General features: G+C 37.2%; 1 protein-coding gene and 1 long non-coding RNA gene across 3 annotated transcripts in view; one reads left to right on the forward strand and one right to left on the reverse strand.

Moving 5' to 3' along the window:
* Positions 1-22,459, forward strand: part of PPP1R1C (protein phosphatase 1 regulatory inhibitor subunit 1C) — a 125,326-nt gene extending 102,867 nt beyond the window's left edge. The window contains exon 5 of one of the 2 annotated variants that reach the window (XM_078071068.1): positions 19,879-22,459. In XM_078071068.1, the coding sequence (XP_077927194.1) occupies positions 19,879-19,943 (65 nt within the window). In that variant the 3' untranslated portion in view covers positions 19,944-22,459. Of the gene's footprint in view, positions 1-13,457; positions 13,903-19,878 lie in introns of those variants that run through there. The other variant, XM_036079759.2, reaches the window with a different exon arrangement.
* The window catches only part of LOC118527777 (uncharacterized), a 151,489-nt gene that overhangs the window by 125,547 nt on the left and 1,906 nt on the right, over positions 1-24,036 (reverse strand). The window lies entirely within an intron of this gene.

Here is a 24,036-nt window from a genome sequence, read left to right on the forward strand (position 1 = left end):
GAGGTTTCCTGTATTAACAAATGAAGTAATGCCAAAACAGAATTGCAAAAAGGATAGATTTGTCAATATTTTCATTTGACACAACAAAACTTATGATATGATACAATTAAATTATTCATAATTATATTTATAAAAAAGAATAATTCATGGCATAATCCAGGTAGAATGATCCAGTAGTCAAATGTCTGTGAAGTTTAATGATATATACTTTAAAAAAATTGTCACTAAATTTGTCAATAAATATCTGTGATTGTATTTGTGGACTCATTTGGAGAAAAATATCAAAAGTTTAATTCATGGCCAATTGTGCATAAGAGACACTAGCCAAATGACCCTCTGGCATTTTGTGTGAGAGATGCTGCTGCCTTGTGTTAGTAAATTGGAGACTATTTCTAGTCAGTGTATCAAGCCAAAAATAAAAGTGCTGTTTATTCTCAATAATTTCATGTTATTTCTAAAAATCTGGTGATTACCTTACCGGTTATCTATATATTTTTCCTCAGAGTAGTTTCTATTATTTGAGGGAGAAATAAAAATAAGTAACTCAGAAAAGTTAAAAAGATAGATGTGCAGTAAATTTGGGAACATATTGAAATGATTTTACATCATTTTGGGGTGTGATAAGCCATAAACATACTTTAAGAGAATTCTTCCTCTCAAACTATGGGTTTAAATGAAATTCAACATGGGGTTTGAAAAACTTCAATTTTTATTAATAATTTTAGAAGTTTTCTAAAACAAAGATAATAAATTTTTATAAACTGAATGCAGTGTGTATACACTGAAACTAAGATTGTTTACTTTTTTAAGAGAAGAATTTGAAAATTCAAAAGCCATGATTTTAGAGCAATTAATTTATAATGTCTGAGTGTGTTGGGGGGGTTCCAATTTTGGTAATGAAAAGAAATTTTTTCAGGTAAGTGTTGAGAAACTAAGGAAATTAGGTAAGTGAATACTTCCTCCCCCAGTTATTACATTTGAATATCATAAGATAGAAATAACAGAAAATTACAATTTGAAGCAAAAAATTTTAATTTTTTTCTTCCTTACGTAAACCATATAAAATTGCTACTGCCTGTAGAATGAATATACAATTGCTCCTTTGCATCAAGTATTCTTAATAAAATCAGAATTTAAGAAGAAAGAAATAAAATGGTATCAGCTCATCTAAGGAGAGTTTGCTAAAGATATGTAAGAAGAAGAGATACTGTGATTTTACATATGGGAGACAAGTGGAACAGACCAACTGTAGGGCAGCACATCAAAGAAGAAAGTAGGTCAGTGAGCCCCATGGCAATACAATGAATTGCTGTTATTTAAAGGGATGGTCAGAGAGTTAAGCTGCCGGTGAACAAGAATGCCTACAAGAACAATGGTAAATGAACAGAAAAGCAGGGTCAGAGCAAAACAGTTGCAAGGCTCAGAGTGTGAACTGCATGTCCTTGGGTCGGGCAGAGGATGAAACAGCAGAACAATGTCGTCATTCAGAAGCTTCCTGGCGGCAAGCGAGCTGCATAATGAGAAGCAAACTGAGCTGAGGCCCTCCACAGACAAAGTGGAGGAAAACAGCCTCAGGATATGGAGAGAACTGAGCACAATTTGGGACTGGATGTTAACTAGCAAGTCATCAGGATTAGCACTTTCCTGAAGATTTTAAGTAACAAGAGAAACACTGGGGAGACCTCAGTACTTAAATCCATTTGTTATAAAAGCTATATACCCAGTGGGATTAATTACCTGTGTTTGGGTATCGAAGCAACATTATATACTGGGGCAAGTATCATTTCTTGTTTCCATCTTTAAGATTTACTACACATTTTCTTGAATTGTAATTGCTAAGTAAGTCCAAAAAAGTATAGGAGCCTGAGAAGAACAAACTAACTTCAGACCGAGAACACTCTAATTTTTCTGCCATAGAAGGTGTGACTTATATTGGTGGGGCAGAATTTCATTCATCTGAAAAAAGAAATGAGTAGGTTGAAAATTCTGTATACTCTGAATGGGAAATACTTTTAATGAAAGTGAGATTGAAGTCACTTAATTCTTCACTTAAAATGAACTGAGCATCTATGCTATTAAGGCACTGTTCCAGAAGTGAAAAAAATTAATGATTTAAACAGGAAAATAAAGTGTTTTTCAGGAAATGTTAAAGCTTACTTAAGAAATGTGGTTAAAAGTTTTATGTGAAAGTGGTCTTCAAGGTTGTAAGCTTTCTGTCCGTTGTGTTTCATTGTCTAGGTTCAGGCATTAGGAATGTAAAGTTGGGTTTATCTCAATTGTAGTTTTGTCAGCTATAATGCCCGGCTTTATTTCTGATAATTTTCCTTGCTTTGAAATCTATTCAGTCTGAAAGCGTAATCAAACCAACATGAGTTCCCTCCTTGGTGAGTTATAGATACACCAGGTGGAGTTGTCGCACAAAGTCAACTTTATTTTTGCAACAAATAAGGAGATCACAGGGAGTAACTTCCAAAGCCATGATTCCCTGAACAAGGGTGGATGGGTTCCTTTTATTTAGGATTAGGATAAATATTTTAAAAGGGGAGCCTTGTCACCATGTAGAGGCAGGAGTAATGTTATGCCTTAAGGAAACATGCCTATACATACATTGTATGTAATGTAAATAAGGCTTGTGCTTCTCCTTGGGCAGAGATTTTAGTTTTACAATGAGGTAAGTGTAATTGTTGGTCATTCTAGAGGTTACCCCATGGTCCACCTGTGCAGGCCCAAGTTGGGGTTATGCTCAAACTGGTCTGGGTGGTCTGGGCAGTCACTCTAGCTCAAGGGGCAGTTTTGCTTTCCATTTACCTGAGTTTAGGGATAAGGTGGAAAAAAGAGTTTAAAGAAAAATGTGGGACAGAGATGAGTTAGTACAAGCAGGTGGGCGTAAAGGTCAGGTCTTGGGTTCTAGCTGGTGAAAAAGTAATATGGCTACTCCCGCTTTCTTTGTTTTGTTTGTTTGTTTGTTTGTTTCAGATTTTATTTATTTATTTGACGGAGAGAGACACAACGAGAGCGTGAACACAAGCAGGGGGAGTGGGAGAGGGAGAAGCAGGCCTCCCGCTGAGCAGGGAGCCCTATGCGGGGCTCAATCCCAGGACCCTGGGATCATGACCTGAGCTGAAGGCAGACACTTAAAGACTGAGCCACCAAGCCCCTCCTGCTTTCTTTGATTGTTAACAAAATATATTTTCTCCACCCATTTATACTTTTAATCTGTACATATCTTTATATTTAAAGAAATTTATTTTTTTTTAAAGATTTTATTTATTTTATTTGAGAGAGAGAGAGCAAGAGCTAGCATGAGCAGGGGAGAGGCAGAGGGAGAAGCAGACTCCTGGCTGAACAGGGAGCCTCATGGAGGGCTCGAACCCAGCACCCCGAGATCATGACCTGAGCCAAAGGCAGTTGCTTAACCAGCTGACCCATCTAGGTGCCCCTATTTAAAGAAATTTCTTATAGACAATCCATAGTTGGGTGTTACATTAGTAAATATCATGCTTTCTATTTGTTGCCCTTGTTCTTTGTCTCTATTTTTGTTTTCCACTCTTTTTTTGCCTTTTGTAGTTTTTATGGAGCATTTTGTATCATTCTATTTTCTCTCCTTTCTTAGTCTATTGGTTATACGTTTTTTTTTTTTTTTAAGATTTTATTTATTTATTTGACAGAGAGACACAGCGAGAGAGGGAACACAAGCAGGGGGAGTGGGATAGGGAGAAGCAGGCTCCCCGCAGAGCAGGGAGCCTGATGCGGGCCTCAACCCCAGGACCCTAGGATCATGACCTGAGCCGAAGGCAGACGCCCAACGACTGAGCCACCCAGGCGCCCTATTGGTTATACTTTTTAAAAAAAATTTTGGTGGTTGTCCTAGAATTTGCAATATACATTTACAACTAATCCAAGTCTACTTTCAAATAACACTATACCATTTCACAGATAGTGTGAGTCCCTTATAATAATGCAATAATCTTATTCTCTCTTGTACCTTATATCATCACTGTCATTTATTTCACTTATATATAAGCATGCATAAACATATAACATATATACGTAAACATACATAAATGAATACATTGTTGCTGTTATTGTTTTGGAACATCAGCTGTTAGATCAACTAAGAATAAGAAAAGTTAAAGTTTTTATTTTATCTTCATTTACTCTTTCATTGATGATCTTCCTTTTGTTATGTAGATCCATGTTGCTGATCTATGTTACTTTCCTTCTATCTAAAGAATTTCAACATTTATTGCAAGGCAGGTGTACTAGCAACAAATTCACTCAATTTTTGTTAGTCTGAGAAAGTCTTTGTTCCTCCTTCATTTTTGAAGGATATTTTCACAGTGTAAAGGATTATAGGTTGCTGGGTTTTTCTGTCAACATTTTAAATATTTCTCTTCACTCCTCTCTTGCATAGTTTCTGAGGAGAAGTTGGATGTGATTCTTATCTCTATTCCTCTCTAGGCAAGATGTTTTTTTCTTCCGGGTTCTTTATTTTTTCTTTCTTTTTTTTTTTTTTTTTCTTTATTTTTGATTTTCTGTAGCTTGAATATTATATACAGAGGTGTAGTATTTTGGGCATTTATCCTGCTTGGAATTCTCTGAGCTTCCTGGATCTATGGTTTAGTGCCTGATGTTAATTAGAGAGAAATCCTCAAGTCATTATGGCTTCAAATATTGCCTCTATTTCTTTCTCTTTTTTCTCATACCAGAATGATATTCCCATTACCTGCATGTTACATCTTTTATAGTTGTCCCATATTTCTTGCATATTTTGTTTTGTATTTTTCTCTTTGCTTTTCAGTTTTGGAATTTTCTCTTATCATATCTTCAAGCTCAGAGATTCTTTCCTCATCCATGTCCAGTCTGCTAATGAGCCTGTCAAAGACATTCTTCATTTCTGTTACAGTGTTTTTGATCTCCAGTATTTCTTTTTTATTCTTCCTTAGACTTTCCATTTCTCTCTTTACGTTATCCATCTGTTCTTACAGGTTATCTACTTTTTCCATTAAAGTCCCTAGCATATTAAGTGTAGTTTAAAACACAATTCCTGGTGTGATAATTCCAACATTCCTGTTACATCTGACTCCAGTTCTGATGGTTCTTTAGTCTCTTCAAACTGTGTTATTTGCCTATAGATGCCTTGTAATTTTTGTGGAAAGGTGAACATGATGTACTGGCTAAAAGGAACAGTGGTAAACAGATCTTTAGTAATGTGGTGGTAAGGGGTCGAGAGGAAGTGTTCTACGGTCTGTGAAAAGGTCTCAGCCTTTTAGCAAGTCTGTGCCTGTGGACTATAAACCTCACCTGTGCTTCTTGGTTCTGCTCCTCCCCACCTAGGTAGAATAATAGGGCTAAAGGGGATGGAATTTGGTATTTCTCTCCCCCCCAGGTAGGTTAGTCTTTGATATAATCCCAGAAGGTTAGGCTCTGGTAAAGAACCTCCTGAGAGCAGACCTTGTTAAGAAGAATAGAATGCTCTGTTTTTGAAAATGGCCACTATCCCCCTTCCTTGTCAAAAGCATGAGGAGATTTTTCTCTGATTTCTACTGTGAGAACCTATTAGAGCTCCAGGAGGTAAAATACACAAGACTGTGAGGGCCTTAAACAGTTGCCCTCCTGTCCCCAGAGTTTTTAATCTGTCTGTGTTGTCCACACTGAGTCTTCAGGCATTCATCAGTTATAGTTCAGGTTTTCCTACCCTGGCACTGGTTTCCACATGGGTTTCTGCTCCAGCAAGCTGTGTTCTTCTATATCCACTTTTCTGCGTTGCCATATTTTGGCAATGGTTTGCTCTGTGACCTTGCTTCTCTAATGGATCTAAGAAGAGTTGTTGATTTTTTTCAGCTAGTTCAGCTTTTTACTTGTTAGAATAGAGTGGTGACATCTAAGCTCTTACATCTTGGACCGTAGAGTAATTCTTTGAAAATGCTTTGAAAATCAGATCATGTTTCTCCTCTACTCAAACAGACAAACAAAAACACCAAAAATATCTGTCAGTAGCTTCCCAGAATAACAGCCAAAATGCTTATAAGGTCCCTTGAGGTCCTACATTGTCAGGCTCCTCCTCCGCCCAGCCTGAGTTCAGCTGTCTGAGCTTACCTCCTCCTACTACCTCATTCCCAACACTCCAGGCTCATTGCTGTCCTCTGACCATGGCAGGTGTGCTTCAGACAAAGTGTTTACAGTTCTTGTTCCATTTGCCTGGAACAGTCTTCTAGATAGCTCCACGACTCACTCCTACCTTCTTTATGTCTAGCTGGGGTCATTTCTCCTTGTGAAGAAGCTCTGTTGTTGTCAGAAGGTTTCTCAGTGAGATTAGAATCAGAGCTGGATGATTTGGCTGTGTCATTGGGTGTATACTGGCATCAGGCTATGGTAGCCTATAGAGATCATTGCTTCAATAGAAAACTACCCTGCCTGGAAAACAGAGCCTTTAAAATGCCAGCACAGGACATCCTCCTGTGGGCGTGCTTAAAAAACACAGACAGCATTAGCTTCTGTGGCTGTAAATGCAACTCCCCTTTCGTTATTTTATTTTTAGTGCTTTCAAGGCTAACCACTGGCTCCTGCTGATTGATGCATTCTTTATTTTAGACATGCTATTGTGTTCAATCAATGGCAGTCAAGTCTTGCTAGCTAGGGAGCCATTCTGTCCCTTTCTAAAGTGAAATTGCTCAACACATTTAGCTCCATTATATGTAGGCTTAAAAATTTAACTCTATTTCTGAGTTCATAGGGAATGCATTAGCTTAGAAGCAAAAGGAGTATTAGAAGGGCACTTGAGTGTAGAGGGCAAAAGAGGCACTCAGTCCATCAAAGTGATTCTCATCCTAGGCTGAGTAGTAGGATTCTCACAAAATTCTGGCTCCTACCTCATACTTACTGACAAAGATGTGGGCACTTTACATTTTAAGTAAGACTAAACTACTCTCCAAAGATATTATTTGAATTCACACTTCTAACAAACAGTATGTAACTGTACCTCCTCCCCTACCTTCTCCCTTGTATTTACTGCTAAATCTTTTACCTAGGGTTTACTCTTGGGCAAGAGCTTTGGTGAAATATATCATAGTAAAAATATACATAAGATATATAATACTCACAAATAGTTATGAATATCACATAAACATGCTGCCCCTATTTCTGTGTATGATGAAGAGAGAAGCATATCACACATTTATTCCTCTCCAGAAAAATGCTTCCCTAAGTAAAAGGGTATTAAATGAAATGACAATGTGTTGATTTGCAGTTTATGTTAACTGACCAGTTACCATATTAGAACAGAGATTAACTGTACTGCATATATGTAATTTACTTCAGATAAAGTAGAAAGGGATAGCTTTAGGGTGAGTTCAGGACATGATAATGTGTTTAGCTTTGGAATGAAGTTGATATGTCTCTTGATCTCTGTGACCCTAAGTGTATTAATATATAGCTAGGCATTATAAAAGAATGACAAGAAGATTAAACAAATACATATGAAAGCATTTTGGGAAATGGAAAGCACATTTTCAAGCTGAGAGATGATGGGCCCTGCTGTACCATGTTTTGTTTGTTTGTTTTTTTAAATATTTTATTTATTTATTTGAGAGAGAGAGCTCCCAGAGGGAGAGGGAGAAGCAGGCTCCTCACTGAGCAAGGAACCCGATGTGGGACTCAATCCCAGGATCCTGGGATCATGACCTAAGCCGAAATCAGATGCTTAACTGACTGAGCCACCCAGGCATCCCCCTGCTGTACCATGTTATAGGATACATTACATCCCTCAAGTATATCTAGCATGATTATTTTGATAAAATTTGAAGGGTCAATATACCAGGAACCATTAGAACATAATCTTTCTAGGGCCACTGAAATCACTCTTTTGTACATAGTAGGCCTTCAGAAAATAAATGGCTGTTAACTGTATTTTGCAAATAGTTTTCTTATATAGAACTCAGACTTGCTGTTTCCTTTACTCTATCCAGTGTATTGCTCAATAAATAGCTCTCCAAATTAATATCTCCCAAGTTGGAGCTCTTTTTTCCCATATCAGAACTCTCCAAATGTATTATTTGTAGTACTGGTCTGTAACACATATTCACAGAATTAACTTCATTTATGTATACATCATCGCCTCTTGACCTTCATCCCCATTTGATCTGTAGTTGTGTCTCTCTCCTGTGCCTAACACACAGTAGGGGCTTTATTACTTTATGATATTTAACTCATATTGCTTGATGACTACTATGTCTCATCTCCCAGACTAGACCATGACATGTTTTCTGGGTCTCCCAGAGTCCTGTCTCAGGTTTGATCACGGCAGAGAGAAAGGCTGCTTCTTTTCCGATAACCTGAACATTATTTGTAACTTGGTTCTATTCTGGGAATATTCTTCGGTGAGATTAAATTCTATATCTTTCTGATTCCAAATTCCATTAAAAACAGTAACAACAACAAAAGACTGGCAAGTTACATCTAAATCTCTCTGGTATGTAAAGTTCTTTCAAGGAATGTGATAATAAAAAAAGCTCTTATGATCTTGTTGCCTGATTTTCCTTCAGGTTTTAACTTGGGAAAAGGTCAATGACAGGGCAAGATTGGGTCCTGGTGACCCAGATGAAGAGCCCCCAGTAGGAATTAGGGGCCAAGATTTGTGTCCCAGCTCAGCCAATGACTGCTGTGTGAATTTAAACGAGTCACTTTGCCATCTGATATTGCTCCTTCATCTTTAAGCTAAGCAGATTAGACCAGGATTCATATTCACAATTATTTGTGGGTCAGAGACCGCTCTGAGATTCTGCTGAAAACTATGGGCCTTCTTCCCCCAAAAAAGCACAAATACAACTATAAATAGAATTCCAAAAGTGTCAGAGGCTCTGTAAAATCCACCCACATATTCCCTAGAGGACTTTAGAATGATTTTTAAGGTCTAAAGTATGTGGTTGAAAAAAAAAAATCCATTTACATTTGCTACTCCCAATGTGAATTAGTTTTAAAATGTGGATTTGAGCCATTTATGTCATTAGAAGTCATAATTACTTTTTTGTAATTTAAAATACTCACAGCAGAGCAAATTTTTCAGTAGAAAGAAGATCTCTTTTATGGATTAATAGCATCTCAGGGTCAGCAAGGTGGTCAGTCCCTCGTGCTGCACAATGCAGGGCCTCCTTCTATGACCCATCTCAGAGATAGACATTTAGACTTGAACCCATATGGTGATGAGAGCTCGCTCACATGTTTATTGCTCGGCAAACAAAGAGTTTAGGAATTTTCTTTTCTTTTTGAGCTATAGTCTGCCCTCACCATGTAAATGTCCGCTATTGACCCTATTTCTGCTCTCAGGAGCTACATAGATAAATTTCAGTTTTTTTTCCAGTCTGTTAGGAATTCAATGGCAGCCTCTTTTGTCCTCTCTTAATTTTCTCTATGCCAGGCATTTCAGTTTCAAATACAATTGTTCTAGAAAAGTGATTTCATAAGACTACTTTTAATCTCAATTACCTTCTTCAATAGAACTCTTGAAACAGAGAGCTCACACTTAGTAAGTATATTCCAGAAAAGGTCTGACAACCCAAGGTTAGGGAGTCACTCCTGCTGCCTGCTGCCTGATGTTAGGAAGGCTGCTGACACCACCAAGAGCCTGGTCCCTAAACAGGTGCCTCTGCTGGGTCCTGTTGGAATTGTGATCACCTGAAACCCCTAACTATAATCAATCGAGACTGCCCTCATTCTCTATTTCTTAGAAGCAGAGTAATCTTTCTAAAAGCAAAACTGCCTGTTGGCCTGCACCTGACCCGCATCAGCCTCTTCCCCGCTCTTAGAAAGCTTTGGGAATACTAGTTGTGTCCTTCATCATGCCATCTTTCCCTCCAAGTGTTGTGTCATCTACAAATGTAAATAAGCCTGCCCTTTTTTTCACTCCAAATTAATTGATAAACATATTGACCCATGGTTTGCCAAATACAAGCTTCCCTCTGTGGATTCATTATTCATCCTTCGCTCTGTCACTTCCCAGCTTCATCCAACTCACATTTAACTGCCTGATTTACAGAATGGAGAAGAGCAGGAGGATTATGTCCTGTTTGGGGCAACATTTATTTCCTTTCCTTTTTTTTTTTTTACTCAGTCTAGTTTCCCTTCCTCAAACTCTGTATTCTTCATTCCTTCATGGGTTCATACTGCATATCTTGGTCTTACATTTGGTTCCTTATCCTGTGTCCATTTGCTATGGAGAAGAGAACCTCCATTGTGTTTTTTGGGATCTCTTGGCCTTCTGCTTTGTGCAGGGCTGGCTGAGTCTGCGTTTGTTCCAGGAGACTCTTTGCTGTATGCTGTGCCGAGTCAGTCCTGTGCAGGCGAAGTGTTTCAATATATGCTCGTTAGCATTCAGCAGAGGAGGCAGCTCTGGCTCTGAGGATTTTCTCAGGCCCCCAGACCAAGTTATTTTCTTCCACCTTCAGAATTACCTTAATATTAAATGAAGGTTTAAAGAAAATGTAAACACAAAGTATATGTGTGTTTGGGAATAGGAGGAGGGCGTGGGGAGACAGAAATTATTAGAAAGTCCTCATAGACCTCACACTTTAATCTTAGTACAATTGCATCCGTAACCAAACAAATATTACTGATAGGAAAAAAGATTCAAGACACAAGTTAACCAACTATCCGTTATTCAATGGAAAGATGACATGAATGTAAAGTGCTTTGAGAACCAAAGAATGTGTGATTCTGTAGAGATGTTCATGATATCACCTCCCATCTTTCACCTAGAAACAGTTAATGTCACACTTGAAAAAGGCTAAAAAAGGCATCCTCCAAGGTTTGCCCAAGTGAGTGATTTTACTTTTAAAAAGGCTTCCTCATATAACTTTGTGACCATTATTGGGTTATAAAATAAATTAAATATGGGTCAGGACAAGCAAGTAGGCCTATACTCAAGTAAGGGAAGTAATTGACTAATGGTTTAGTAAGTTGGACTTTTTTTTTTTTTTTTAAAGATTTTATTTATTTATTTGACAGAGAGAGAACAAGTAGGCAGAGAGGCAGGCAGAGGCAGAGGGAGAAGCAGGCTCCCCACTGAGCAGGGAGCCCGATGCGGGGCTCGATCCCAGGACCCTGGGATCATGACCTGAGCCAAAGGCAGCGGCTTAACCGACTGAGCCACCCAGGTGCCCCTGGACTTTTTGGTTACCATATTTTCTTGATGTTTGAGCCCCTCATATAAATGAATCAATGTTGCCATTAAGTTATTAACTCTAATTTAAAGAAAATTGTCTTAAGCACAACTTTATTACTCTGTAGTTACCTTGTGGATGAAAGGGATGAGCTCTAGAGGTAATAGAACCTTTTCAAACTGAGAGAGGCACAGACAATTTCAGCTTAGAGTGACAGGTGGCTGAATGATTATTGTGCTTTAATATTTCAGAGTCAATCCCAACATTGTCTAAGCAAGGTTAATAGGTACTGTAAACCTATAATAAATCCTAGAGAATGACAGGAAAATCTATATCAACATCCAAAAAGCTAAAGGTGAAAATGAGTTAGGGTCTCCTGACAATGGAACTTTATGCCTCATTCACTATTCACTTAGTCATCAGTGTATACTGAGGAAATATGATGTGTCATAACTTCTTTTAAAACTACGCCACCCTTATAACCTTGAACAAATCACTTCCCTTCTTCAAGTCTAAATTTCACCATCCAGGTATTTCTGTCATGGAGTTGTGAGGTTTAGTGACTAAGCTATGTAAGACTCTAGCAGAGTAACTGATTGGATGCTTATTGAATGAATGAATTCCCTTACCTTCTCCTTAACATTTAGACATCTCCCTCCCACACTGTAATTTATAATAATATAAAATAAGTTCCATTTGTTAATAATAAATGTCCATCTACAGTTTTGAGTCAACAGGAATTGTGAGGGATCTGTGTTTGCAGATGAAATTAAAGTATTTAGATATTATTACAACTGATCAAATATTTTTGCAAGATAATCCACCAAGCCCAAGGATGTCATTCTTTGCCAAACAGCACTCTGAGGCTTGCTGACTGCAGTAAATGCAAATCCACACATTTTTTGAGTTTCTTTGTTTCATAGCAAACATGAGCAGTGACTTCCTTTCATTTATCAATTCTAACCAGAATATTTTTCAGTAATACTTAGAAAAATCTTATAAACCAATTTTCTAAAATATAAAATATGTATACAGTTTTTCATGTTAAGTAGCAATGGACACATGGAGTGTCCACTGGTATGATGTTTTAACAGAACAGACCCAAGTGAAACAGAAGGTAATTCTGTAGATTTTGAGTATATAGTTGTGGTAGTTGCCTTCTGGTTTATACTCCAAATTTGGGTTAATTTTGAAATCTTGAAAAAAGATATGCCAAAGACATACACCAAGTTATTTATTAATTATATCATTCATTTATTCAGTCAATATGGATGAGTACGTACTGTTTGCCAGGCATTGTGCCTGAGACCCCAAACTGAAACTATGTAATCTTGACATCAAGAAGTTTGCTCCAATGAGAAAGATATGTGAACAAATCAGTTCTATAAACTAATTGATACAAGAGAAAATGATCCAAGAGCAGGAGGGAAATATGAGAAAAAGCTAGCCAAGTCCGCTTGGGGAAATTAGAGGAGCTTCCCAGAGGAGGCAAGCTGAGGCGGAGGCACAAGCGGGAGATTATCAGTGGGGGAGTAGGAAGAAGCTATTTGGCAGGGAGAAGGCAAGGAGAGGAGCATGGAGGCTGGAAGGAGCCCGGAATGATCAGGGAATGTGGAAGAGTAGGTTAGTGTCCCTAACTAGTAACTCATAAATTACTGTGAAAGGGGGAAGCAGGAAGGGCTGGGAAGGAATGAGGCCAAATAGGTGGGGAGAGGCCAGGATCTATCAGCCTGTGGAGCAGGCAGCAGGTGCCAGTGGGTTGCCCCTCTGTGGGCGGTGGGGGAAGTTACTGGAGAATTTTGTCTATGGAAGTTTCGTAATCAAATGAATATGTTCTGATTCCTGAAGGAGACTAACAATATCGTGATTCTTTTGTTGTTTACAAGTTACAGAAATGGTGCACACCCCCCTTTGTTCCTAGGGGTTTCTTCAATGATTCTGCTTGTAATGAAGTTCAGGGATGCCAAAAGAAATATTTGAGCTAAGTAATATATCAGAATTACAGTAAGAGCCTGTGAGCAGATTTTTAGTTAACAGGTTTTTAATAGGCTGTGATGCAATTCTTAATGGAGAAGATTTAATTATAAAGGAAGCCTGTCTCTAATGGAAATTTGGCTGGTGTGTTTTGATTTCTCAGTGAATTAAAACGTTTATATAGGGTTAGATGGTTGAAATTCTTGGAGAAAACGTGTATATACCAGCGAAAACTTTCCACTCATTTTCTTTATCTCTTGCAGCAAAGCAATGAATCTGCTAGAAATAAATTTCACTTAAATAGAGCATAATTTTTTATAATTTCAGGGGTTAAGCATCTGAAAGGCCAGAATGAATCAGCATTCCCTGAAGAAGAAGAAGGTGTAAACGAAAGAGAGGAGCAGTGGGAACATTAATTACGGGTCTGCAGCAAGAAGGCTTCTTGGGAATAACTGAACTATTAACTTTTCTGAATATCCCATGGAAGGCCACTCCTTGATTGACCTCCAGAAGCATTCTCCACCTCTGCTCTCTACACTCATACAGTAGTAATACACCTCCTGGGAAGCTCTCCTTGATTGAACTTTAGAACCAAGTACAGATTGTTCGATATTGCTTACAATTAAAGAACAAACATTTATTTTATGGTGATTTTTCTTTTTAATGACATTTGCATAGACATTTGCAAATATGTGAGTGTTCTAACTTTAATACTGCAGAGCTTAATCCCTGATGTCCTACTGATGTGATTTGCCTTCTAAGGTCAAATGTAAATAGCTTCACTTTAAGAGTAAAAAATAAATATTAAATACATTTAGACATGGTGTGTCTGGGTTTAACTTACAGAGGAATATTTTAAGGAAACTTTTTTTTTAAGATTTTATTTATTTATTTGACAGATGGAGACATAGCGAGAGAGGGAACACAAGGGGGGCAGTGGGAGAGGGAGAAGAAGGCTTCCCACTGAGCAGGGAGCCCGATGCGGGGGCTCGATCCCAGGACCCTGGGATGATGACCTGAGCCGAAGGCAGACACTTAACGACTGAGCCATCCAGGCGCCCCTTAAGGAAACTTTTAAGTTTCATTTATCATGTTTCTGTATACAGAACAGTATGTGGTATTTATTTCAAAATGATGAAGAAATGCCCAATTTCTTGATTCAAAAGATCATAATATATTGGTCTTTAGGTATTAACCATCCTTTTTCCTCCAACATGTTAATGGCTAAAGGACTGCAGAATTCTCATTTTTCTGAGCTGTGAGAGATATATTTCCCAGCATTTCCACTAGCTATTAAGAAAGAAAAATGTTAAATCTAAAATAAAATATGCCAAAATCTCCCCTGCCACTTTTTTGGCTATTACTTGAAATATGAGCTATTTCCTATTGCATTTTAAGGAATCATTAGCATTTTATAAATCTTCTATTTTCATCAAATAAGAAATTCCATTAATTCATGCGTATAGTCATTCATTAACTCAATAACTATTTTTAATGAGTTTATCTCCGGCAAACGACTTTGCTGGGGGTTATAAAAATAAAGGAAAGATAATTTCTCATCCTTAAAACTGGCAGAGAAGGTAAAGCATCAGTATAAAGCAAGGTTTTCCAGGACAGTATATATATATATATATTTACTGAATAAAGCTTTTGATTATTCAAAGTTCTGGCCTCCAGGACAATATTAATTATTTTTTTAAAGATTTTTATTTACTTATTTTAGAGACAGCTTAGTGTGTGCGTGAGCAGGGGGAGGGGCAGAGGGGGTGGGAGAGAGAGAGAGAGAGAATCTCAAGCAGACTCTGTGGAGCATGGAGCCTGACATGGGGCTCGATCTCACAACCCTGAGATCAAGACCTGAGGGGAAACCAAGAGTCAGTCACTTAACCAACTGAGCCACCAGACACCCCATTAATGATTTATGGCATTTCAAGGTAAAATATCTATGCCATAAAATTTAGTGAGGATGGTGGAATGCTCAGTTTGGTTCCCACACTGATGATACTGGTGAGGTTCAATGTTTCATGGATGGAAAAAATGAAAACGTTTCTCAAAAGTCAGTAAAGAGGGAACTTAAGATGGAAAGAAAAAAAGCAAATGTGAAATCCACTGTGGGATCTTATATCAAGATTCAAAGAAGTAAAACTATTGTTTTTAATTTTGAATGCAAGTTTTACAATATAGAGATTAAGAGAAATATGTGAATCTATTAGACAATGCAGTAGAGATAACAATCATTTTTCTTAGGATATTTTCCTCAAGAAAATAAATGCAAAACTCATTGATAAGTAGTATCACCAAGTATGAGTGAGTACTCTGGTTCCAAGTGTCTTTCCTCCTTCCTGCCCTCCTTTCCTCCCTTATTCCCTCCTTCCCTCCCTCCCTCTCTCCATCCCTCCTTCCTTCCTTCCTCTCCTCCTCCCCACCCCCACCCCTAGCCTTTTATGGGTTTTGTTGTTGTTATTAAGCCAGTTTCAATCAAAACTTTCTGGAGTTTCTAGACCACCTGCTGTGATTGTTTGATTTCCTAAATTTCTTTCTACTTAAAACATGATTAAGGCACAGATTTGTTTTACATGATTTTGAATTATTTGTAGAAAACATTCTGATACCCCTTGAGACTATTTGAGATACCCCAAGGTGCTAAAAAATAAAACTTGCCCTCCCTTTCCTGAACATACTTTCAAAATGTTTTGTTTTTTTTTTTCAAAAGGATTCAGGCAAACAAAAGAAATCAAAGCTTTTGCTGATTTTGTAACATCATTTGGATAAATAAGTAGCATGGCTTCTGGATTCTTCTGTTCTCTATTAAAAATACAAAAATATAAAAATTAAAAGCATAAGTTTTCCTTAGGAAATGTTGGTTTCTTCCATTCTGTTCTCTACTCTCAAAACAGAGATTACAATTAAAAGCATAAGTTTTCCTTGGGAAATATGTTGGCTTTCTCAGAAATCTGAAGGAAGCCAGCTGAGATAATAGCTTTTCAGTTTCCTTTTCACACAATTATAGTTTACAACAAAATTTTTTCAAGAAGACAACTTGGCTTCAGTTTGGCTGAATGGTCAAAGAAACTTTCTGAACAAAACAAAACAAAAACTTTATCTTTCCCAGACCACATTTATAATATAACATAATGGCTAATAGATGATCTTTGAGTCACTCTGGCCTGGGTTCAAATTCAATCTCTATCAAATTTTAGACTGTTACTCCATTTGTAAAATGGGTAACATCATACCTACCCCTATAGATTATCGTGGAAATTAAATGAGATAAGACACATTAAAATGCTTAGTCCAGTTTAGGGAGCATTTAGTAATCGGTCCCTATTGTTGTTATCAAGGTGGGAAAGGACCTGATGCTGTCTATCCAAGCCTTACCCAACACACGATCCTCTTCAACATCACAGACCAGTGATTGATCCCCTCCCTTCTTGATTAACTCCAGCTGAATCCCAAACCCAGCTAAAGAGCTTTAACTATTCTCCTCTGTATGAAACTCTTTCTTCTGTACTTCACCTCCTTGATCACAGCCATCCAGCACTGTGATGTCTTCTCCCAAGTGGCCTCGTCTCTGTGTTAAAACACCACCAGGTCCTCCCAACCTTTCTCATCATCCTGGCCACTTGCTGTTGGATCCTCTTTAATTGTGTATACTGAATCTAAGAAAGGTTATGTCAGGGAGATATGTTGGGTTTTTTCCCTAATCTCCCTAAACATAAGAAACTGAAGCATAGAACGTAGCAGGGCGGAGCAGAATTCTAGACCAGGATTCTTTCTATTAGACAATAATATTGTAAGCCCTTTTGCTTCCCAGAGTTGGCTAGGGTGAGGGTCTTTATAAAAAACAAAATTCTCAGACTTTTTCTGTTCTTAAAAAAGTTCTCACCATCCATTTTAAATTTTAATTCAATTATGGCAATGTTTTCTACATTGTGGAAACATTATTTTAGGTTGGTAAGGGACAAATTACTTTTATTTTTATACTTACAAATACTGTCATAATACATATTAGAAAAGATACATAATCATGATCTTATTGCTATTGTTGCTTAGGATGAGGCAAGGTTAATGTGTGAATATATTTTAAATCAATTTAAAGAAAAATATTAAATAACCATAGTAGAGGTGGTACCTCAAAATCACCAAATGATATACAATTGAATGAAGTTTGGAAACACTGGTTTGGGGTATGGTCATAGCAAATAAGTGTAAGTATTGTTGAGTTCATTTAATGGCAATATGGATTTATGAATTTATAAATAAACCACTTATGTTGCATTAATTTAAAAATTCTGTTTCTTTACCCACATCTAAAAGCAGTGTAAGTGCACACTGAGTAATAGAAAAATCATGTCTAATTACATTAAAGTGTTAATGCTCATAGTGATTTTGAATATTTGCTTTCTCTGAAGATGAAGGAGGAAGAAATGCCCTTACTTTTCTAAGACCCTGATTCTAAAAACCAGTTTTCAAAGCTCCAGCAGGTGTATTAATTATTAAAAATGTCCATGCTGCCAAAATGTGAAATCTGTTTAAAGAAATTAAATTATTAGATTTCAAACATCATGATATTCTGGAAAACTAAATATCAGAGGAAGAAGAGTTTTAGGAAAATGATGGAGGGCGTCTTTGGTTTTAAGTGACACTGTAAGTAGTTAAGGTGCTAAAGTTGTCAAACATCCCACGTAATTCACACAGCAATGGGGGTGAGGTTTCTATTTTGCAATATTATGTGAATTAAATAATTTACATGAATGCATAGGTACTTGACTGCATTTTGTAAAGAGGCTATCATTCAATTCCAGAACTATTCTTGACATTTATCTTGTGTGTCCTCTTCATTCTGTGGACAGACATTGGTGCAGTCACTTTCCTCCTTGCATTTCATACTTAGTTTATGCAGATAGAGAAACTTGGTCTGTAGAAGGCAGACGAACATGAGAGTAGAAGAAGTAGGCAAAGGAGAAAACTCAAGCCTAAAAACTTGAGGGGAAAAAAATGGTATTAAATGGTATTGGATTCATCTTCATTTTTTGTTTCTCACTCTACAAATATGACTTAGTATTTTTTCCCTTTTCTCTTACTTTTAGTAACAATGAGCCTAATTTGAAGCAATGAGCACAGTAAACCCTAGGAGTATATGTCACTAGGATTAGAGCCCTAGAAGTAGCAGAATATTAGAATATGTTTGGCAAATGATTCTTCATTATTATTCAGAACAAGCATTTGACAGCAAATAATAGAAAACCCAGCAAACAGTAGCATACAGGCTGATTTATGTCATGCAATAAAATGTCCAGGACTGGAATTGTGTGGCTCAAGACTCCATTGGGTATCCAGACACTTTTCATTTTCCTTAATATTCTCAAAGTTGTGACTTCATGGTCCCAAGAGAGCTGCTGCCCCAGGCATCCAGTCTGTTCTAAGCAAAAAGAGCAGTGGGAAGAAAAAGGGAAAGAATCTAGCAGGAAAACAAAGCTGTCCCAGAGGCCCCCAACTAATGTCTTACTGGACTAGAGCTATGCCGTAAGACTACCCCTTGATGCAAAGGAGTTGGAGAAAGTACATATTTTTTAAAGATTTATTTTTAGAGAGAGAGAGAGAGAGAGTACACATGCATGCAAGGGGGAGGGGCAGTGGGAGAGGGAGAGAGAATCTCAAGCAGATTCCCCGCTGAGCATGGAGACTGACGGGGGACTCAGTCTCACAGCCCTGAGATCATGACCTGAGCCAAGAAATCAAGAGTCAGATGCTTAACTGACTGAGCCACCCAGGAGCCCCAAAAGTAAATATTTTAGACCAGGAACCTGGCCACCTTCCAACTCGCAATATCTGCAACGAGCAATATCTGCTTCCCAAATGAACAGAATTCAGCAAAGTTCTTCTTCCCTGGGGTATCTCAAGGAAGCACAGACTATTCAATACATGTCAAAGAGTTGAAAACATTAATACTCACTAGATATTTTTGCTACTTAAAAATGCATAAATTAGGTTAATGTTTATGATAGGCCTGTAGCTAGATAGAACAATTCAGATATCCTTAATTATTCTACAGTATTTTCCATAGGATAATTTGGTGTCATTTATAAAAGTATACTCTAGAAACAAAAGATTATTATTCTAGTTTATTATTCAATAAATATGTATGAATGAGTCCTGAGGATACAGGTATTAATAAGAGAGTTAAAGTCCTTAAATCCATGGATGTATATTCTAGTATTTGAAGACTGTCAATATACATACGAATTCATACATAAATTATTAATAATAATAAATGAAATCATGTCAGATAGTGATAAATTACTGGAAGGAAACAGAATGAGGTGATGTGGCAGGGCACCTGGGTGGCTTAGTCCGTTAGGCATCTGACACTTGATTTCGGATCAGGTCATGATGTCAAGGTCATGAGATTGAGCCCCGTGTTGGGCTCTGTGCTCAGTGTGAAATCTGCTTGAGATTCTCTCTCGCACTCTGCCTCTGCTCATCCCCCACCTGCTTGCGCAGGCTCTCTCTTTCAAAATAAATAAAATCTTAAAAAAAAAAAAAAGAACGAGGTGAGGTGATGCGGCTCAGGGTGGCATCTCCTCTTTGATCATAGTTCTGTGACCTTGGGGAAGCCCTTTAATCACACTGGGACCCAGTTTTCTGAGCAGTAAAATGGAGAGAATGATATATGGGAGTGGATCAGATGTTCCTGTGAGGCTCCTTCCAACACTAAGATCTGTTTCTTCCTCTGATTCTCTTTCAGGAACTGCAGACAAGCAGCAAAGAAGAAAAGAAGAGACAGGAATAGACAGAAAGCAACAGCATTAAGAGAGAATGGGATCAGAAGAGAAAAAGGGTATCTTTGTATGCTTATATGACAGTCAACAGAACAAAATTGTTTTAGTTAGAAATATACACACCATATGTATGTATGTATTTAACAGCATTAGCATTGTAACCAATTATATTTTCTGTCTTTTAAAACTTCTCCTTAGAAGATGATCTAAAAAACGGTAATCATTTTTTTTTTTTTTTTGGTTTGTTGTGGTGGTAGTTTTTTTCCTTAAGATTTGAAAGTCTTTCCAAGAAAAACGTCCTCCTACAAATCACTAATTGGATAATTTATCATAGCATGCAGGCTTAGTGGCTATTAAGTTGCATACCAGATTTTTCCCTTTACAGAGATTTATGTGACATGGTATGAAATTCTCTGGAACATTTCCACGGTGTTCTGGAATAGTTTATTTTCTTTTTCTCCACCAGGTGCAAAATGGGTTGATAACAAGCAGAAGCTGACTTGTCAGTGCTTCGCTCCTGTGGGAGCTTGGAAATATACCAACACAAAACCACCACCACCACCATCACTTCCACCTGCATCATTGTGTCTTACTTTCTTCCTCTTGGATTGCCTTCGGAAGCACGTTAGATATTTGGTACATAAATATTGACATGTTTTTCAGATATTGTTCTTTCCTTTTATATATTTTTTCTAATTATTTATGCTACACTATTTGCCAAGTTCCTTTTGGTTTTAATTTACTTTTCTCTACTACGAAAAGGGAGATCTTGAATTTGGATAACTTTTAAGCGATTCATTTTTAGTTTTTCTAATTCTGGAATCTGAGTCTTCTTTTACAATAGAGAGGCTTTCAAATATATTTCCTTTTTTCTTTTCAAATTCCATCATACTTATTTATTCTTCTGTTTCTTTTTCAAATCCGTTGGTCTTGATTCAGTTTAGTTCCACAAATACATATTAATAATATACTGCACACCAACTATTTATTTAAGCATCAGTTATAAAAATGAAAAGGCTATTATTGTTGCTGCCCTCCTGCCAGTTAATACTGGTTCAGTTCTTTACAGTTAATAAAGTGGCCTCACCTATGTTTCTCAGTTAATAATCACATTAAATATGTATGACAGGTAGGATTCATTTTATAGGACAGGAAACTAGAGCCCAAAGAAAATAAATGGCCCTAAATGAACTAATAATTCAACAAACCCTTCTATTCGTTGATGCTCTTTTTGAGAAATTGTGATGGTTTTAGGATGGGAAAGCCCATCTTCCTTCAAAACCAGAGGCTTTTGCATTTTCTTAGAGTGTCTTGTAGATTGCACTGGAATTAAATTTTCTACATTTCAGACTTAAAGCAGAGGGGGATAATTTTGTTAATGATGCTGGAATAGAAAGAAGCCCCTGAGTTCTACTTTAATTCTTTGATATTGACCTCAAATTAAAATGACCTTTAACCAATAGAAGAAGCAAATTTGAAACTCCTTTTAAACTATGTGACTCATTTAAAAATATTTTTTATGTTTAAATCTGTGCTTTTAAAAAAACAATCTTTAATATCTAAAAAGTTACTGAGCTTATGACAATGTTGGGTATAATCTTATCTTAAAGAAAAAGGCATCAATCTTTTTAAGTTTCTTTTCCTTGATTTCTAATAAACTGAAAAATCATTTCACAAATTGCTTTTTTTTTTTTGTTATGGCCTTTCCCTTTCTCTGCACCCCTGTCCCCAGGATTTGAAGAATGCTAATTTTTACTTACCATTCCCAGATTTGTATCGCCCCAAAAGTAAAACTAATATAAACAAGCATAATTACCATAGACTTAAATGCACAATTGTGGCATAAACTATAGATATTATGGCATTAAAAAACAATATGTTACATAAGGAGGAACCAAAGAGAACATTCTAACTGCTGCTCTCCTCAAGCTAACTGAGGAAACAATTTATTGATGTTTCAAAATAACTTCTTTCCCTCAAGAGTAGCGATGGGGTTCAGGACCAACTACTGCAAAGTATGACACCCTGGCACATTGAATACTGTAAGCTGAAGGGGTTTGAGAAAATGGCAGAAGCAGGAAGGTCACCTTCCCTCTGCCCTTCTCCCTGAAACACGCCATAAAACCCTCACGTGAGGAGTGCCTTATAGCCAGAAGAAAGGAGCACTCTTGTCTCTGAAGACAAAGGGACTCAAAGAAGAATCCAAACAAACAAGCACTGTTAAGTATCCCCCAGTTTACTACACTTACTTCATACTCCTTAACTTATCCTAGTCTTCCACGACCCCATTCTTCCTCAATCCTAGCATGAAAATACTCAGATCTGTTTCTTTGGATCTTCATTTCCTTATGAAGCCTCCCATGTCATGTAAAACTTATTAAAAACTATTAAATAAATCTGTATGCTTTTTTCCTATTAATCTCTTTGTCAGTTTAACTTTCAGAACAAGCCAGAAACCTTTTTCCTCCCCTACGGTAGCAAAGGTAGAACATGGCTTTATATGAATCAAAACAACGGGATGAAAAAACTTAAAAAAAAAAATAAAAGCTCATAGATGATTGACCATCTCTTGCAGGAGAATATCTTCTCTTCTTTATTTTTTAAAGAGACTGGCATTTGTCCAGGCACTGCAGTAGATGGGCGGGTTACATGACATTTCCCTGCAGCATAAATTCTACGGATGTGTTTCTGTAATCATACTAATTACATTACCAGATGTTCTCATCATTCCTCTCTTGCCTTAATGGGACATAGATTTCCTATTTTGAAATTGTCACTTATTTGTTATATTTGTCAAGTGTTTTAAATACTATATGGCTCCTTTATTTGCTTTTGAAAACAGTAGTCTAAAAATTAAACTTGACATGAAGGCCAGTGATGACTAAGATAGGAATTATAATATTAATTATACTTCTACTAACCATACCGTGCTACTGCAATTATCCTGGACTTTCATAGGATACCAGGCCTGGGCTACCTATTTTCACTGTCATTATAAATAGAGTTTTCATAGGAAGCAGTTCACTGGAACAAGTTATTTCTTTGGGAACCGACTGATAGCTAAATGAGATTTTTAAAATAATAATTCTTAAGAGTATGGGCAGAGAAGTATTAAAAATTAGACACTGTCATCATAAACGACCAAAAGCTGTATTGGTATAAAATAATCTAATGCAATATTTTGGGGAAAATATAATCCAAAATCAATAAATTTTGATTTAAAGCATAACTAAATTTGTATGCCTTTTTCCTATTAATGTATTAATTTTTATAAATCTTTTTCTTTCATTGTGTAATTTGGAGTTAAAATATTTTTCTGTTGAGGAATATATATATACATATATATATGAAAATGTGTGCAGAATTTAAACGTGTGTATGCATGTATATGTACACATATGTGTATACAAAAATACATGTGTACAAATGCATATATATAATGTAACTGCGCTGAAATAAGAAGGGAAACTTTCTTTAAAGAGAAAAAAATGTAACCCACTTGCTATTAAAGTAAGCACAGACTTAAAACCCTATGAAATAAATACTTCCCTCTGTTATCACTTCCGTATTATCTCTGTTAAGGAAAGGCTAGGTGAGAATGGAGGAAGACGTGCAGAAGAAAGTAGATGAAAGGAAGAAAGTGAGGACCTCCCACAGAAGGTGAGAAGCAGGCTGTAGCCAGGCGGGAGGTGGAAAGAGAAAGGAGCCTGAGAGACGGGGAGCCTGAGGGAGAGGCAAGGCCTGCTCCCGCCCCCTCCCTGGCCCTGCCACACCTCTCGCTTTAGTAGGTTCCTGCCCAGGCTGCCAAGTCATCTCCATCTGAATGCGGCTTTTGCGCGCCGGCTCTTTCTAGCAGCCCCTTTTCTCCGTGGTGGGTTTAAAGATTCTGGTTTCAGTGTTGACCCACTTGGCTTGTAGATTGCATCTGATTTACCACATTTAGTGGACGCGTCTGTTTATGGGCAATTTCCTCATTATGAAAGGTCCTCTCCTTTTTTTTGTTTCCTCCAAAGAAAGACCTTTTTGTTTTGCTAATGAAGGTTCTGTGAAACCGGTGGAGTTTGCGGGGATGTGTGCCTGTAGTTTAACTTTTGAGAAACTGCTATTGTTGCTTCTAAGTGCACC

The sequence above is a fragment of the Halichoerus grypus genome, chromosome 4 (genome assembly GCF_964656455.1).
Source record: "Halichoerus grypus chromosome 4, mHalGry1.hap1.1, whole genome shotgun sequence".
In the NCBI taxonomy this organism is placed as follows: domain Eukaryota; kingdom Metazoa; phylum Chordata; class Mammalia; order Carnivora; family Phocidae; genus Halichoerus; species Halichoerus grypus.